At 42.8% G+C, this 19,177-nt stretch overlaps 1 protein-coding gene across 5 annotated transcripts in view; it reads right to left on the bottom strand.

The window, feature by feature from the left end:
- The window catches only part of GBF1 (golgi brefeldin A resistant guanine nucleotide exchange factor 1), a 739,811-nt gene that overhangs the window by 431,565 nt on the left and 289,069 nt on the right, over nucleotides 1-19,177 (bottom strand). For all 5 annotated transcript variants that reach the window (XM_029609015.1, XM_029609018.1, XM_029609019.1 and 2 more), the window contains exons 5-7: nucleotides 10,371-10,489; nucleotides 6,470-6,578; nucleotides 6,065-6,125 (exon numbers count right to left, since the gene is read on the bottom strand). In XM_029609015.1, the coding sequence (XP_029464875.1) occupies nucleotides 6,065-6,125; nucleotides 6,470-6,578; nucleotides 10,371-10,489 (289 nt within the window). The remainder of the gene's footprint in view (nucleotides 1-6,064; nucleotides 6,126-6,469; nucleotides 6,579-10,370; nucleotides 10,490-19,177) is intronic.

The raw sequence follows: 19,177 nt of genomic DNA, 5'->3' as shown, positions 1-19,177 counted from the left end.
TCCGGCTGCGGGTGGAGAGGGTGATTATAGTCACCGCCGCGCTCGAGGAAGTGCACCCGCTGCCTCTAGGCCGCGCCCGAACTAGTCTCGCTCTGGGGCCAAGTCCGCGCCGGGACCAAGGCTGCCTCTAAGCCGCGCCCGAGCCCTTCTCACTCGGGGGCTAGGTCCCTGCCGTGAGCCGGCCACCGGACCGAGGCTCTTACCTCCGAGGGACCACGGAAATCGCCTCGGGAAACTCAACTGGGGGAGGGACAGAATGGTATCATCGCAGGAGTGCAGGGCTCGTCGTCAGGTAGGTTTCTTCTATGAATTTAGTCGTTAGAATTTGGAAAAACGCTCAGCGAGCGTGAGGTAGCTCCAAACTGCTTTGGAAACGGAAATTACTAAATTGCTGCACTTCCTGCGGGGGTATATGTACCCGTGCTGACGTCAGATCCGTCTCCAACTGCTAGCACGAGCACACTATACCCACTTGTTTTGAGTCCATCTGCTACACGCTAGGAAACTAAATTTAAACTAAAATGAGGAAAAACAGGTCTTACAGGAGAATGTAAATGCTTCATTCCACTTAAGAAATGACAAACATCCCTATGGGAAGAAATTAAACTACCATTAATTTTTCACCAAAAACATGAAATGGCTGCTATTTGAACCTTCAAAGAGTTTAACGATAGACCTTTGTCCAAACCACACTGAATAAAGGTGAGAATATCTCCGATTTCAGCCTTCCATGATGATAACCCCTTCTTCAAACAAAAATTCTCAAATATACACCAAACTCTTATATAAGAAAGAGAAGTGGACCTTTTTCTAGAATGCAACATTGTACTAATAACCGAATGGGAAAAGCCTCTCTTTTCTAATCTTTCCCTTTCAATAGTCAAGCTGAAAGCCAAAATGAAGTTGGATCCTCCATTTCTATAGGACTCTGATATAAAAGACCCTTCATCTGAAGGAGTAGAAATGGTTGACCCACTAAAAGTCTCCTTAGGTCTGCATACATCGGTCTTCTTGGTCAATCTGGCGTTACTTTGAGGCCCTTGCAGCTACTTCAGAATGCTGCTGCCAGATTTCTAACGGGTAAAAGCAAATATGATCACATTACCCCTGTCCTCAACCAATTACAATGGCTCCCAATAGAAAAAAGAATTGAATACAAAGTTCTTTCATTGATCCACAATGCAATCTACAAAGCCGACTACACTGCCTTTGATGACATTATACACATACTTCGCCCTCAACGCACAACAAGAACTTCTAGTAAACTTCAACTTGTGATTCCCTCACTCCCAAATGCCAAACTATCCTCCACCAGAAACAGAGCCTTCTCCATCATCGGACCAAAACTATGGAATTCACTACCCCACTTCCTCACCGCGCAAGAAAACTCAAAATCCTTCAAAAAAGAACTAAAGTCTTGGCTTCTCAACCATTCTCTTAAGGACAACTCTCAATAACTTTATACTATAATCCCTTAACTGCCAACTTTAAATATTCCATTTGGACAATCTCTACTGACTCAAGCCACTGATGCCTCCTTTTTGAAGAACCCAGTTATCTCTGCCTATCTATTCAGTGTATCTACCCTGTTTACACTATGTTCTTTGTTTATATCTCTTCTTTTGGTGCCATTTCCCACTATTGTTAAATTTAAAGTTTAATATCTTTCAATGTAACAAGTTGTTCTATATGTAAACTGGAGTGAAGGCAACTATGCTATACCTCGGTATATAAAAAAATGCTAAATAAATAAAAATAAAAATACTAGCACCACCAACACCTTCCTCTTTCTCTATTTTCCTTAAAACTCGGGCTATTAAGGGCAATGGGGGAAAAAAGATATAGAAGATTGTAACCCCTCCAACTCTGTTGGAAAGCATCTATTCCTTCGCTGTTCATCTCTCTGCGACGACTGAAAAATCTTTATACCTTTTTGTTTTGACTGGACGCCATTAAATCTATTTGGTGAGAGCCCCATCTGAACTATTTGTTAATAGGCCTCCTGGCTTAATTCTCATTTTCCTGAATCTATTATGTTCCAACTTAGATAATCTGCTTGGACATTGCCCTGACCTGCTATGTGTTGAGCTGTCAAACGCAATAGATGATTCTCAGCCCAAGCAAACAACAGGTTTGGTTCCTCCAACACATCCTGACTGCAAGTTCCTCCTTGTTTGCTTATTTATGCCACTGCTGTTGCATTGTCGCACAAAACCTTTACTGCCTTTCATTGAAGCTGAGGCTGAAAGTACAGTAGAGCCAATCTGACAGCCCTGGTCTCTAAACGATTTATTGACCACTGACTCTGATTCCAAACACTTTGAGTGTAAAGATTCTTGTAATGAGCTCCCCAACTTGCCAAATGCTCCCAAACTAGAGCCTCTAGAGGTATTCCCTTCTTCAAACTTGGCAACTGAATCCACTATTTTAGAGTTGCACGAACCTCGTCGGAGAAGGGAAGCCGAACTTGATAACTCTGAGTCTGAGGATTCCATCTTGAAAGAAGAGAAATCTAAAGGGGTCTCGTGTGTGCTCTTGCCCAAGGCACTAACTCTAGAATTGAGGCCATTAGACCTAAAATCTGAAGGTAATGCCATGCAGTTAGGGGCCTGAGGTACTGAAAATCCCTTTACCTGGGCACAAAGCTTTAAAATTCTCTTCTGTGGTAAATACATGCCAGCCGCAGAATCGAATACTGCCCCTATATGTTCCAACTTTTGGGTGGGCTATAAATGACTTTTTGAAAAACTGATCACCTAACCTAGACCCTGAAGTAAAGAGACCACTATTTCTGTTGATTTTACCCCTTCAGAGAATGATTTGGCTCTTATTAACCAATTGTCCAAATAAGGGTGAATTAAATTTTCTCTCTCTCAAAAAGGCTGCTACAACCACCATTACCCTTTGTAAAAGTTCTTGGACCCATAGCCAAGCCAAACAGAAGGGCCACAAACTGAAAATGTTGGCCTAGTATACAAAGCCGAAGATATTTTTGGAAATCTTGTTTCATAGGAATATGAAAGTAAGCCTCTTTCAGATCTAGGGAAGAAAAAAAATTTTGCCCTGATGAACTGAGGCAATTACCAGGCAAAGAGATTCCATATGGAAATAAGGAATATATATTTTTTGATTTACCCCTTTTAGATCTGAAAGAACCGTCATTTTTTGGAATCACAAAATACATTGAATAATACCTCCTTTGAAGCTTTGATAAAGGAACTGGACAAATCACTTGTAGTTGAACCAATTTGTTTAACGTCATATGAACAGCTCCCACCTTTACGGGAGAGTGGACAGGAGAAACTACAAAATGATCCTTTACCAATCTCCTCAATTCTGGAGCATAACCGTAATGGATTATATCCAAAACCCATTGATCTGAAGTAACCTAGATCCATTCCCCAAGAAAAGCCTGTAGCCTGTCCCCTCTATTGGCACTCTTGGAAAATGAATCCTCTTGACTTCATTGTGTATTATTTGAAACCCTGATAGTTCAGGTAAACTCCCCTCTTGGTCATCTTGCACCACGAAAGGACTGAGAGGTATTCTTCCCTTTACTAGATTGAGGCATTACTCTTTTACCTGGTCTATATCTCTTGGCTTCCAAAAACTGAGTATGGCTTCTATAAAAACGAAAACTTGGTTTAGCCTTATCCTCAGGTAACCTCACAACCTTTTGGTCTCCCATATTCTTTATTAAACGATCCAAATCTTCCCCAAAAAGGTATTTACCTTGAAAGGAAGACGAGACAGCCTGGATTTTGATTAAAAAACACAAAACAGCAGACCCATTTCTTAACCAAAAGAGTCGCTAACTCCCACAGAAAGAGCCAATGACCTAGCAGAAACTCTGATTATATGATATAAAGCATCAGATATATAGGCTGCAGCAGATTCCATCCTTGCAGAGTTAGGTAACTCAGAGAAGTGCTGAAGCCAGTGAAGCAGACATCTAGCGACATAACTAGCACAAACCACTCCCTGTAAAACAAAGGAGCACGAAGAAAAAAGATTTTTAAGGACTCCTCTAACTTCCTATCCTAAGCATCTCGAAGGAAAGCACCTCCTTCTACAGGAATAGTAGTTTTTCTAGCAACAGCAGCGACTGAAGCATCCTCCATAGGCTGTTGAAAAAGATGATCAAAAATCTTAGAAGGTAATGGATACTATCTATTAAAAATCCTCTGATGCTTATAACCAGCTTCAGGGAATTCCCGCTCAGCCATGATCATAGCTTCAATCTCTTGGTGAAGAGGAAAAGTAGAAGCTGCTTTATGCGAACCCCTCAGAATAGGATCCCAATCAGGAATAGGTTCATCTTTCTCCTCCTCAAGACGAAAGGTTGCCAAGACCTGTAAAATTAGTGCAGCCATCTCCTCCTTATGAACAATCTAATCTGTTTCTCCTCATCTTCTAATGACTGAATCTCGCCTTCTTCTAGAGATTCAAGAATGCTTCCTCCTTTATCATCCTCCATAGCTAAATAAGGAGGACATTTTTAAATCCAGAGAAAGATTCTGGATCCACTGTTTTCAATCTTTCTCTTTTGAGATCTCACAGACTCAGCTGTAGAAATTTCAGCCTGCAAGTGATCAACATCATCACACCCCTCTTGTAAGGCATTAATGCTTGATACAAAACTCTAAAAAAAAAAGATTTGGGAGAAAAAGATGCTGAGCCACTGGCAAACGCATCCTGCTTTGGCTCAGAAGAAAAATCAAGCCCCAGCAGCAACCTGGGTGGGCCGTGAGCCACACTGGAACACTCCCTTTAATGACAGCTCACAGCGTGTCATCCAAGATGGCCGCCGAATCCAAATCAGCCTTTATAACAGCTGCTACCGACAGTCCCCCTGTACAGAAGCTGCCCTTGATCGCGGTTTCTGCATGCTAGCAATAAGATCATGCAACACTACCTTTTTGGCTGTTACTGAAACCTTCAATGATTCCAGGGATCCAGACTTACCGTAGCAAAGGGAGCATAATGTTCCTTCACAGGAACTAGTTTCGCTCCACAGTCACTGCAGTGACATTTCTCTGACATCAGAATTAAAGAAGAATTCAGCTTCCAACTGTGGCGGAAAGATAGGAAAAAGCTTCGATACAGGTAATTAGCTAATTTGCCAACTACTGGATGAATTAAGACACAGCCACAGTTCCTCTTTACCACAACAACTGGTAACAGAGTAGGGCAATTAGTGTCTTTGGCTCGCTTCACTGCAGGAGCACATCCACAGGACCATGGCCATAAACTGCCATTTTGACAAGTAAAGGGGCTAAAATTAACACAAAAACCTTTCAATCTGCTGAAAACTCTCCTCATATAATAGAGTAAAATAAAGTTCCCATACAACGGCTGGAGGCAGAGAATACTGGCTGAGTTGGTTCTAATCTGTGCTTATGTTCTACTGAAGTGATTTAAAAAAAAAAAAAAAAGAACTCTGCCTCCATTTGACTGGATGGGAGGATAAACCCATAGGTTCGGGACTGGTGGAGCAGAAGGTAATGGAAATGCCAGATTTTTTTTCCTTCATGATTTTTTTTTTTTAAAAGAACATTTTGGAAAAGGAGTAAAGTAAAGGAGTTGAAATAGCTAATGATGACCATTTGGAGAAGTCTGGGGCAACACAGAGGTAGGTAAATGGCAACATCAAGTGAAGAAATGGGCTCTAGTGAATGTGGGAGACAAAAGAAAACACCTTTCACTGCAATCCCCAAATGTGACTGGTATGACTTGGAGTCTGTGTTTGCATTGTGTGTTATTTTCTTTAAACATATTATTGCTGAAATGAACACCTCCTGCTGAGTGAATTTTCTCAATTTGCTCAGATCAAATAGCCTTTGTTCCTTGGCCTGTCTTCTCTTTTGGGGTCTCTATCTTTATACAGTCCACCCTAGCCCTCCAACTTATGTAAGCTTGGTGGGACAACACAGGACAGGCTAGCCCATCAACCAGAGCGGTATCCAACTGCACAACTTGTCCTGCAGACCATCAGGAAGTGTGGAATATGCCAGTCCTCAGGGGGCTGTGTCAGCAAGGCTGAGGCAAACACAAGTGGGTTTACCTTGAGAAGAGCAGCTGCACCATGTCGACAAGAGTGTGCTCTGCAGATTTTCTCAATAACTCTGCGAAGACAAAAACAAATAACACAGGTGTCATTACGCTGTGTGATATTATCAAGAGGCTTCGACAAGCGGACTCCCCTCCAAGTCTTGTTTACAAAGGATTACAGCAAGTTTATTAAAACCAGCTTCAGCTCGCTCTCTTGTCTCTCGTGCAATGAAGGCCTGAAGGCACCATGTGGTGCTGTAGCTCTGACTTGGCCCGAGCTTCCAAGTTTCTGTGTGACAGAAGATGAGTAGAAGCTGTGACTAGTATTGTATCCAACCCCTCACCACCATTAGCTGCTCACTGGGTTGGGTAAAACGCGAGTAGGAAGCCACATTGTTGAAAGGAAAAAATGACTTACCACTGAGTCTCATTTCAAAGCATATCCGGAAACAGGACTGCATAATTTCACACACTGACTCATTTGTGAGGTGAGCTCCCACTGGAGTGAGCAGCAGACTCCGCAAAACCTGGTCAAGGAACAAAGTTCAAACTGAAAGCAGTAGCAGCACAGGATTCTGAACATATTTACAGGGGAGAGACAACTAAGCTATGCATGGGAGAAAAGAGAGAAAAAGAATGAAAAACAGAAAAATGAGAATATATAATGAACATGAAATTGGCAAATATCTCTCTAACTTTTTTAAATTCTCCTACAGTAGTCAAAGGTTTTGTGTTTGGGGTCAGTATTGTCCTGCTTTCTTCCTCCTCTAGCAAGTCTCTTGCATTATACTAGTTTTGATTCAAAGGCTATCAATCAAGTAGTGGTGTGTTTCTGTGTTAGTCCACTTGGATACTCAGAAATAAAGGTCAAACAAGTTGTAGGTAAAACCTTTTTATTGGACTAACAAAGTATTTCAGACTTTGGAGAGCTATGCAGGCCACTGTAAAATGAGTTGTTATATTTTCAAAATATACAAGTAAATTACAGGTTGTATTTACAATAGTGGTATGATGGTATTTGTTTTCAAAGCATAAAAAGTTGCAAAGTAAAAGGATTGGGGGAGGATGCATTTACATAGAGGTGAGAAAACTGAGGGAAACAGGAGAATTTACAGCTACAGGACCGTGTTTGGTAATGGGTGAGGAAACCAATTTCCCTCATTAAGTCCTTCTGTTTGCGCTTCAAAGTGTTTTGCTTATTTTAATTTCAAATGTCTTCCCTTCTTAGGCAATTTTGAACTATTATAGCAATAGGCAAAACTAGAAGCGCCAGTCATTTTTTTCCCATATAAGTCACTGCACATATAGATCCCTCTAACCCCTCCACCACACTATACCACATCAACTACACAACTGACAAGTCAACGCTCACATTTTGTCTGCAATAAAGACACATGGTAACATGAAGTTTCAATACGGACAGGATATATACAAAAATAAAATTTTACATGGGAAAAACTTTTTTTTTTTTTTTTTAAATGCTTGGCTGCAGGCTCTTCTTCACAGTTGTATGCCATGTACACAATTACGTGTCTGTTCATGGCAGTTTTCCAGTTAGTAACATGCATCTCTTGTGTGTTTCAGGTTGTGAAGTGTTGAAAGCTAAGGATGTTTTGTGGGCAACAGAACCAAACGAGCCTCTTTTGCTTCATGCTTCTTCACACTGGTTGCTCTGTACAGTCAGTTCTGAGCTATCAAGTCGCACTACCCATGGACACTAGTCATGGAGTCAAACTTGAGAGTAGTAAAAAGCAGGCTTGTGGTATTTGTGAAGAGACAGGATAACTAGCAAAAAGAAAGATTTATGGGGGGAGTTTCTGTATACACACAAGGCTTCTCTAATTCCCATGTAACATTCTCTTTAATTTCCTACTAATTAGAAAGGATAGGTACTAATTAGGAAGATAAGGTACAGTCTTTTCCTTCTCAAATTCAGGAATAAAAGATTTCTATTGCTATTTTATATTTCCTTTTTCACCCACTGACTCATTTGGAGTTCAGCCACTTAAGTTGTTTTGAACATATCTGAATGAGACAGTGTGTGGTGACTGCAACTTGAGCAAACAATTTTAGCTTCTTGCCTTTAATTCAAGCTGACATGACAGTTTCTGGATATTATTGACATCACAAGAGCTATTCCAAGTTAGTATCTGCCTAAAACCTTAAGTGAAGGCACTTTGTTTGCTTCCTTACATATTTAAGATTTGATATTCTGGTTTTTCTTAACAAAGGATGAGATATTATTTGCCAAAATCAATAAATAACTTTCTGCCACAAATTTGGATGAACTGCGTCCTTTGTGAATTCTATTAACATATTTCAGCATATTTACCTAGCAAACAGAATTAAAAATTTCATTATGCTACTTTTGCGTAGAGATGTATCAATTTTTGAGCAGTCCAATAATGTGCTCCAGGTTTTGGATCATGATATGCAATTGCAAAACTGTGATCAATCATCATAAGAACATAAGAAATTGCCATGCTGGGTCAGACCAAGGGTCCATCAAGCCCAGCATCCTGTTTCCAACAGAGGCCAAACCAGGCCACAAGAACCTGGCAAGTACCCAAACACTACTGATGCAATTAATAGCAGTGGCTATTCCCTAAGTAAACTTGATTAATAGCCGTTAATGGACTTCTCCTCCAAGAACTTATCCAAACCTTTTTTAAACCCAGCTACACTAAATGCACTAACCACATCCTCTGGCAACAAATTCCAGAGCTTAATTGTGCGTTGAGTGAAAAAGAATGTTCTCAGATCAGTCTTAAATGTGCTACTTGCTAACTTCATGGAATGCCCCCTAGTCCTTCTATTATCCGAAAGTGTAAATAACCAAGTCACATCTACTCATGCAAGACCTCTCATGATTTCAAAGACCTCTGTCATATCCCCCCTCAGCTGTCTCTTCTCCAAGCTGAACAGCCCTGACCTCTTCAGCCTTTCCTCATAGGGGAGCTGTTCCATCCCCTTTATCATTTTGGTTGCCCCTCTCTGTAGCTTCTCCATCGCAACTATATCTTTTTTGAGATGCACTAACCAGAATTGTAGACAGTATTCAAGGTTTTTTATCGACTTTGACTAATATATATATACACACACAACTTAAAATATTGGTCCATCTGTTTTTGAGATTCTTTAGATAGCACCCACACATTTTCTCTATTTCACAATTCCTCCTGGAAGTAGCCATATAAGAAGGGATATAAAAAATGACACTGCCAACGTGGACTAATTAGATGAAGTGTCACAGATGACATCATAAACCTCCAGGGACCATGGGATACCTATGATTGTGATGTAATTTATGCTATAGTTCACTGCTCTTGTTGAATTGGAAATTGCAGAGAAGCACTTTAAAGAATATATGTGTGAAGTTTCAACAGAAACTATATATATATATATATATATATATACACACACACACATACATTTTACACATTCACATACACACACTTCTAACATAGCTATTTCCACTGTATTGGCAATGATTCAAAAATTAACACTCTCTCTAATCAAAAGTAACATAAGGAAATTTTCACTTCTATTTACTACTTATCTTTGCTGAAATATATTAATAGAATTCACATAGGCATTCATCCAAACTCTGGCAGAAAGTTATTAACTGACTTTGGCTAATATATATACACAGACAGTGAAAAGGTGTGCGCTATAGTGACTGGAAAGTTCAGAGTTTAAGTTAGTCATGCAGGTTATATTAGATACTACTAAAACTCTGAACTTTTCAATCATCTTCAGACAATGAATTGGGTTTTTTGTACTACTGAGTGAAGTAAAACTGAAAGTTAGCGGCTTTTCTCCTGCAAGCTAACTTTTTAGCCTTTGTGTAACTATCCAGACTGATAAAAATGTAAACAAACTAGAAAAAAAATAGCCATTGAAACAAGCAATCAGTGAACAAGACTGGACAGTGGTGAATATCAGCTGAAATATGCTTTCATCCAAGCAGCAGTCTGCCCTTATGCCCATATACAACTCTCAGGGATTTAACTTGCTGTGTCCCTGCCCCAATCCCCTCCAAGTGTGTGGTCACAGATGCAGGCCTTCTGCGGGCTCAATATGTCAAGAGCCTGTTGTGCTTGAAATCAATTAATTTAAGCTTTCAATTATCTTTTACCCAAAAAAGCTTTTACCTTAGGTACATGAGCTCTATGTTTAAAAATAACATGGGGTATTAAGCGCTTCCCGAGTCAAAACACTGGCTACGTCTCTGTGTAACAGGATACAAACAGCTCCACCAATTACGCTAATTGCTTTCTAACTCAGAACAGAGTCCTAGCCCACCTCTCTCCATTTACCTGCAAGATTTTCATCAGGACCACCTCATCGCTTGCTGGATCTGTGCCAACAAAGCGCGCATGAGTAACAGCATCAGCCATGTTTTCCACGCCTTCAGCGGTGCTTTCATGGCTGGGATCTGCCAGAAACAGAAATAAAAGGGGGAAAAAGTCAGATGGGAAAACACATCCAAATCAAAGTTCACTCTTTGCCATCTCAGAATTGTAGATGCTTTGTATTTGCCAGAATTGTTTCTATAGCACATATTCATGACGCCTGAATAAGGACAGGCATGTGGCACCGCAGTTGTAAAAGTCAAAGATATTATGCCTGGCCATTATTCATGGCCTGAAGCAGCACGATAGATATTTTCAGCAGCACAACGAATAGTAATACTCGTATTCAAAACGTGATACTCGAGTCCCTTTGCCACTGGCTTTCTGCATGTCCTTCAGTAAGTCATTTTACTGTTTTGGGATTCTGTTTACCCAATTATTGTTCTAAAAATTTCTAAAGCACCAGAAGGCATTCAAAAAATCAAACAGCTGGATAAATCAACATTGGTCCAAAAGGGAGAGGGATCTTTCTCTCCCAAATAAAAAAAAAATACAATTTAGACAATATATACAAATAAGGGGCTGCTTCAAAGCTAGTAGCAACATTATGGGCTACGATGTTAGAGACCTGGGCTTAAATCCCATATCCAGCTCTGGTTCAGCAGAGGCACCATTAACATCCTATGGGAGGGAGTTCCAGCCATTACAACAGCAAAATTTACTAGCTAGATTCAAGTTACATGTAAGGCGGGCTATTAAGGGAGCAAAGGTCCATGACTTCCATCAGAGAACTGTTGCTGCAATAGCTGGGCTGCAACAAGGGAGAAGGACTGGGGGAAAATCTCCGAGGAAAAGAAAAACACAATCATACACATAAGAAATTCGTTTGTGCTTTACTCCTGGGGGGAATTCTGTGTTGTACAGTTCACAGAATTTGCACGGAATTCCCCTCTTGCGCAGAATTCTGCATTTATCCCACAAAATTATTCAAGGGGATCAGAAAGCATCAGCAATGGCAGTGGAGGCTTGTGTGGGCCAGAAGAGAGGAAGGAATAGTGCTGGTGTTATCTGGAAATGAGAAAGGAACAGCGATGGCTGGCCTACACAAACCAGAAGAGAGTTGGGAGAATCAGCAGGCTGGAAGAGATAAACCTGCAACGTCTGCCTTGACCTGCTTAGCCCAAACAGTGGGGGATCCAGCGAAGCCTAAACAAGTGAAGCCAACAATGAACTTGGGGGAAAGTAAGAGAGAGCTGGGGGGACTTGTTAAAGAGAAATTTGCAGACAGACAAAACTAGGGGAATTCTTACAGGGGTGATGGGAGAAATCACGAGGAAGGGAAACACTGTCTGCCTGCCCTGCAAGGAGTCAAGCCTTGGGGGGCAGACAGAGAGAAACTAGAGGTCTTGCTAAGAGGAAGGCACAGACAGGGAGACCGTTGGAGAGGTCTTGCTGGGATGAGGGAAAATAACTAGGGAGGGAAAGAGCTAGTGGGTTCAAGCCTTGTGGGGGGCTTCCTGGGAATTGGGGGAGGGATTGAGCCTGAAGGGGCAGAGAAGGAAATATGATTTGGGGGTGGGAGAGGGGAGGCGTAGGTAGCAGGTGAACAGGGGCGGATTGCCCTATCGGGGGATCGGGCATCCCCCGGTGGGCTGGTCGCTCTAGTCACGTGGTCAGCCAAGTGCGGCTGTGACAGAGCCGTGCTCCGGCAGACCAAGTGGTATCTCCTGGGCGGCGAATCCCCAGGTCGGTCGTCATCGGGAATCCACCCCTGCAGGTGAACTGGGGGACTGACCCAAACGAAAGAAGAAATCAAGCATAGGGAAGGGGTTCAAGCCATAAGGGTGGGAGACAGCTGGAGAGGGTCATTTAGCCTGGGGGAGGAGACAGCAATCCAGAGGGGCCAGACCTTATGACAGGAAAACTCTGCAGAAAAAATATGAAAATCCTGCATCTGAATAACAACTTTTTTCTCTGTTACACTATAAATGAACTATTAATCAAAGACTGTGATTCTATTATTTTACCTGAACAAATACAGTCTGGAATTTTGCAGAATTTAAAAAACAATTTTTGCACAAAATTCCACCAGGAGTAGTGCTTATATAATAAGGTGCTGGGTATCTTAGTGTGGGTCATTCCCTACACATTCAGTCAAAAGAACCATCTTCTTCTCATGAGTACAGAACATACTTACACAGTATGAGGTACCTAGCACCAAGCACATTAACACGGCTCCTCTCTACTTGGAGAGCTGACATGCAAGACAGGTACCAAACGTAGCAGCCAGATTAGTGATCCAATAAGTGGATGCCTGTACAACTATTTGGATGTCAGGACCTTGAGATCCAAATTATTATTATATGCCTGTCTGTAGCTTTTAACATGATTTACAATTAATTTTTTTCCCTTCTATGCCAAAACACACAAAGCAAAGCCACTACCACCACAGACAAATTCCGTAATATTCATTTATTGAAGAGAGCAACTAATAAAACTGTAAATAAATGGAATTACAAACAGCAGAAAAAAACCATTATAAATTTCTTTAAAATGAGCTGCCAAAGATTTGTACCCATAGGGACATTGAGAAACGATTTCACCTGTACAGATATTTGGGCTTTCTCCTCAAATTCCTAATCTTTTTACATCCCAATTCCTTACTATCTAGCTTTTCAAATTTGCTTCATTTTGGATCGATTCCCTGCATTCTCTTTTTGATCTAAGGTTTGGATGATGAGAAGTGGTAAAGAAATAAAGGAAATGCAGGTCAACTCGGCTTTTACTTCATGTTTTTCGGGAGTAGCAGCTACAATAGCAAGTGCTTGATACCAAATCTATTGTATCTATTGGGATACATCCAAACATGGAACATGATGGTAGCTAATACCTGCAAGGCTCCATCCAGTCGGCCCATTTTCATTTCCACAAAGAGAAGTTCTTACTTGTAATAGGTGTTCCCCGAAGGCTGCACTTCACCAGTCACACAAGTGCACCATACACAGAATATTCCAGAGCTCTCTGGAAAGGCAACCCTGTGCTCACCCCTTCTGTGGCATTATGTCGCTTTGATTAGGGGAAGGGAAGAGAACAACTAAAAGGAGATGGGTGGGATTGTGTGACTGGTGTCTTCATAGAACACCTATTACAGATTAAAAACAATTAAAAAAAACTTTTTTTTTAAAAACAAAACAAAAAACCCCACTTCGTTTTCCCTGAAGACAAGCTGTTCACCTTGGTCACGCAAAAGAAAAAGCAACAACAAAAATACTCGATGGGTGTTTGTGTTATATATGAATGCACAAAAAATATATATATATGTACATATGTAATATATAAGATCATCCGAAATCATAAAAACTGGCCATAGGAGAGAGAATAGCCTTACCCCTCACTACGATTATGGAGAATGGCTAGTTCAAACCCAGTATCCTGCTAGGAGGTTGTGTTCAGACAGTAATGGAATGTGAAAGGGTGGCAGCCTTGCAAACCTCTTCAATGAAAGTAGATCTTGGATAAAGGACCACTGCTGCCATGACCCTAACATTCTGGGCTTTGACATGCTTTCTATAGTCAGACCAGCCTGGCCATAACAGAAGATATGCAATCTACTACTCACTTTGGGGTAAATTTTTTCAAATGTACGCGGGATTTTTATAAGATACGCGCGTAGCCCTAACAGAGTGGGTTTGGAGGCCATATTTTGAAAACTAGAGAACATATTTAAACAGTTTTTGTGTGGAGCAGGAAAAAAAAACCAAGGCCCACACTATTTGCTATCTTCCTTTTCTTCCACTTTCCTCCCTAAGACAGTGTTCTCTATTCAAAGTACTCTGTTTTAGTACGGCTGGGAACCATATTTCATCTGACATACCAGGGTAGGTTGTCTATGTTAAAGCTCCAATTTTTAGTTTTCAAGGAGCCTAGAATATTACGTTGTCCAGCACACTGACAGTCAAATACTATGGCCATTAAGAAACTATTTCTTAACCAAACCCTTCTACTATGTTACTGCAGTCAAATTTGAGTGTGACAAAATGTTCAAGGCTTTGTGTTTAATCTCTGCATTGTGTCAAAGAAATGACAACAAATGGAAACATGGCTAAAGTACCACACACAACCTTTTTTCAGAGGCAAACTTCCCTAGAAATGCTTTAGGATCCATTTTTAAGGAAAATTTATGTTCAGTTGGAACCACAGTCTCTCACCACCATCACTACCTCATACATGCACCAAAGCTGCCCCCCTTTCTCTCAGTACTTGGACTTAGGAGGGTTTTTAGAGCATAATGCCAGCCTGCGGCAGAGTCATTCAATCAAATCTCTAATCCCAGCTTTGTTCTCATTTGAAGCCTAACAAAAAGACAGAGCCATCTTAACGGACCACGAAAAGCAATCACATACAACTAGAGTTATAAAAAGAAAGCTTTGGTTTTTCCCATCAATGCTCGGAGTCAACTTAATCAATGCTCATGAAAAGCAAATGTTGTTTACCTGTAACAGGTGTTCTCACAGGACAGCAGGATGTTAGTCCTCACATATGGGTGACATCATCAGGATGGAGCCCAATCACGGAAAACTTCTGTCAAAGTTTCCAGAACTTTGACTGGCCCCTACTGAGCATGCCCAGCATGGCACTAACCCTGCAACCAGCAGGGGGTCCCCCTTCAGTCTTATTTGAAAGCTACAGGCAGTGCCGAAAATAAAACAACAAAACATTACGAACCCAACACTGCGGGGCGGCGGGTGGGTTTCGTGAGGACTAACATCCTGCTGTCCTGTGAGAACACCTGTTACAGGTAAGCAACATTTGCTTTCTCACAGGACAAGCAGGATGGTAGTCCTCACATATGGGTAAGTACCAAGCTGAGGATGTCCGAACATGCACCAAATGTACCCAACGGAGTGCAATAGGCACAACAACTGGGGTAGAATTTTGTAGAGGGCATCCTGAACCCCACCGGGCAGGCGGAAGGGTGTAGGTACGTCACGTTGGAAATAGGTTATGCAGGACAGATTGGCCGAAGATGGAATCCTGTCTTCCGGCTTTGTCCAAGCAATAGTGGGCTGCGAAAGTGTGGAGAGAACTCCAGGTGGCAGCCCTGCAAATGTCAGGAAGCGGCACCGATCGTAGGTGTGCTACTGAAGTCGCCATGGCCCTCACAGAGTATGCTTTAACACGGTCTTGAAACGGAATGCCTGCTTGCTGGTAGCAAAAAGATATGCAGTCCGCCAACCAGGAGGAAAGAGTCTGCTTACCCACAGGTTGCCCTAATTTGTTGGGATGGAAAGAGACGAATAACTGAGTGCTCTTCTGTGGGCAACTGTACGGTCTAAGTAGAACGCTAGAGCCCGTTTACAGTCAAGGGTATGCAGAGCCTGTTCCCCTGGATTGGAATGGGGCCTGGGAAAGAAAGTAGGTAGTATGATGGATTGATTAATGTGAAACTCCAAAACTACCTTGGGTAAAAACTTAGGGTGAGTGCGGAGTACCGCACGGTCCTGCAGGAGTTTAGTGTAAGGCGGATAGGTAACTAGGGCCTGTAACTCACTAACTCTGCGAGCTGAAGTGATAGCTAAAAGGAAAATCACTTTCCATGTGAGATATTTTAGGTCACAGGAGTGAAGAGGCTCGAATGGTGGTTTCATGAGCCGACCAAGAACCAAATTAAGGTCCCAAGAAGGGGCCAGAGGACGTAAAGGTGGCTTGATATGGAGCAAGCCCTTTAAAAAGCATGTTACAAGGGGTTGTACTGATATAGGAACATCCCAGACATCTTTCTGGAAGGTGGCTACCGCACTAACATGCATTCTGATTGAAGAGGTCTTTAAACCTGACTCCGACAAATGGCAGAGATAGTCCAAAAATCTTGGGATTGGACAGGAAAAGGGATCAAGGGACTGCGAGGTGCACCATGATGTGTACCTTTTCCATTTATAGGAATAAGATTTTCTTGTGGAAGGCTTCCATGAAGCAATCAGGACATGAGAAACCGAATCTGAAAGGTTAAGTGGTTAAAGGATTAACCTTTCAACATCCATGCCGTCAGAGACAAGGCCTGAAGATTGGGATGGCGTAGGCATCCGTTGTTTTGAGTGATCAAATGCGGGTCCGTTCCCAAGGAAATGTGCCTGCGGATGGAGAGATCCTGAAGTATTGGAAACCACACTTGGTGTGGCCAGTGAGGTGCTATCAGGATCATGGTTCCCTTGTCCTGACGTAACTTCACGAGAGTCTTTGAAAGAAGAGGAAGTGGAGGGAATGCATAGAGCAGACCGGTTGCCCACGAGAGGGAGAATGCATCTCTGGGCTGAGAGTGCTCGCTCCGAATGAGGGAGCAGAAATTGTCGACTTTGTCGTTCTGAGGGGACGCAAAGAGGTCTGTCTGGGGATAACCCCATTGTTGGAAGATGAAGTCCGCTACCGAGGGGCTGAGAGACCACTCGTGCGGTTGGAAGACACGAATCAGTTTGCCTGCCAAGACATTGTCTGTAGATGGTCCACGTGGGCTCCCCACCCGAGGTTGGAAGCGTCGGTGGTGAGAATGAGTTGAGGATCTGGCATTTGAAAGGGCAGTCCCTGGAGGAGATTGTTGTGATTTTTCCACCAGGCAAGAGACAGACGGAGTGAGTTGGTGATGTGGACAATGGTGGATAGACGCTGAACAGCTTGAATCCATTGTGACCTCAGAGTCCAATGCATGAGCCTCATGGCCAGGCGGGCCATTGGTGTGACATGGACTGAGGACGCCATGTGCCCTAAAAGGCCCAGGTATTGGCGAGCTGTTGCTGTATGCTGAGACTGCAACTGGTGAGCAAGAGACACTAGAGTTAGAGCTCGTTGTTGAGGTAGAAAGGCTTTTGCCTGCAAGGTGTCCAAGTCTGCCCCAATGAACGACAAGGTTTGAGATGGGACTAAATAGGATTTTTCGTAATTGACGAGAAATCCTAGAGAAATTAGAGTGTGTAGGGTCAAATTGAGGGACAACCGAGCGGCTTGCTGGGTTGGAGCCCTGATTAACAAGTCGTCGAGATAGGGGTAGACATGAACACCTTCTTTCCTGAGAAAAGCTGCAACAACCACGAGACATTTGGTAAAGACTCGGGGTGCCGATGCTTGGCCAAGCGGAAGCACAAGGTATTGATAGTGATTTGGGCCTACTAAAAACCTGAGGTACTTGCGATGAACTGGAGTTATCGCAATGTGTGTGTATGCGTCCTGAAGGTCCAGAGAGCAGAGCCAGTCTCTTCTTTGCAGAAGAGGTAGAAGCGAGCCCAAGGTTACCATCTTGAACTTTTCTCAATGTAGGTACTTGTTGAGAGCACGTAGGTCCAGAATTGGACGAACTCCCCCGGATTTTTTGGGGATCAAAAAGTATCGGGAATAGAACCCTAGCCCTTGCTGCGAGAGAGGGACGGGTTCTATTGTTCTCAACTGGAGAAGACGGGAAACCTCCTGCTCCAGAAGGACAGAATGGTCGGATACTCTCCATGCTTGTAGAGGTGGTGAGTCCGGTGGAAGAGCAAGAAAGTTTAAGTGGTAACCCTGAGCAATGATTGCTAGCACCCATTGGTCGGTTGTGATTGATTGCCACATGCCGTGAAAGTGGGACAATCGACATCCCACTGGTATGCTTGGCAGAGGAATCAGGCTGCTGCTCTCCAATTGAAAGTCAAAAACCTGAAGCAGGTCCCGGCTGGGGAGCTGCTTGTGGCTTTTGCTTTCGGGCCTGGCGAGGCTGAGGTTTTTGAGAAGGCCTCGTAGTTCGGGACCTTGCTGGTGGAGGATAGTACTTCCTTGGACGGAAGAATGACTTCTTAGAGTCCTTCCTAAAGGTCTGTCTTGAGGGGAAGTCGGAAGGTATCGATGAGAGCTGTTTAAGGGTCTCATGATGGTCCTTTAATTCAGCCACTATTTGCTGGATCTGTTCACCGAACAGATTGTCTGCTACACATGGCAGGTCAGACAGCCTGTCTTGTACTTCTGGGCGAAAGTCAGAAGATTTGAGCCAGGCCCATCGTCTTGCCGAAATGGCAGCTGCAGACACTTTAGTAGAGGTGTCGAAGATATCGTAAGCTGTTATCTCATGCTTTCCTGCCTCAAATCCCTTGTTGACAAGGATTTGAAGCTGTTGTTGGAATTGGTCAGGCAGGGTTTCAGAGAAGTCCTGTATCTGCTTGAAAATGACCCTATTGTATTGGGTCATATACAGCTGGTAAGCAGCAATTCTGGAGATGAGCATGGCCCCTTGAAACACTCGTCGAGCAATATTGTCTAGGAACTTGTGTTCCTTAACAGGAGGGGTAGATGAGTGAGGCTTCGTCCTTTTTGCTTTCTTTTGAGCCGATTCCACCACCACTGAGTGGTGGTCGAGCTGAAATTTTTGAAAGCCGAGGGCTGATTGTACTAAATAAGTAGTGTCAGCTTTTCTATGGACTGGGGCAACGGATCCAGGGTTTTCCCAGTTCTTTTTGAGGAGGTCAAGAAGAACTTGATGAATGGGAATAGAAGTGATCACTTTAGGGGCATCCAGGAATTGGAGGAGCTCCATCATCTGGTGCCTATCATCCTGCTCCGTCTGAAGCTGAAAAAGGACCAACTCTGACATTTCCTTCACAAAATTATTGAAAGAAAGGTCCTCTGGAGGAGAACGCTTTCTACTTTCAGTAGGAGAGGGAGGTGAAGGTAAGTCATCGGTGTCTGTGGAAGTATCATCACCCCAGATGTCATAAGGATCAGCAGACTGACCTGTAGGACGAGAAGGGGGTTGG

Source organism: Rhinatrema bivittatum, chromosome 7 (genome assembly GCF_901001135.1).
Source record: "Rhinatrema bivittatum chromosome 7, aRhiBiv1.1, whole genome shotgun sequence".
Taxonomy (NCBI): Eukaryota; Metazoa; Chordata; class Amphibia; order Gymnophiona; family Rhinatrematidae; genus Rhinatrema; species Rhinatrema bivittatum.
This window is presented reverse-complemented; position numbering and strand designations above follow the sequence as displayed.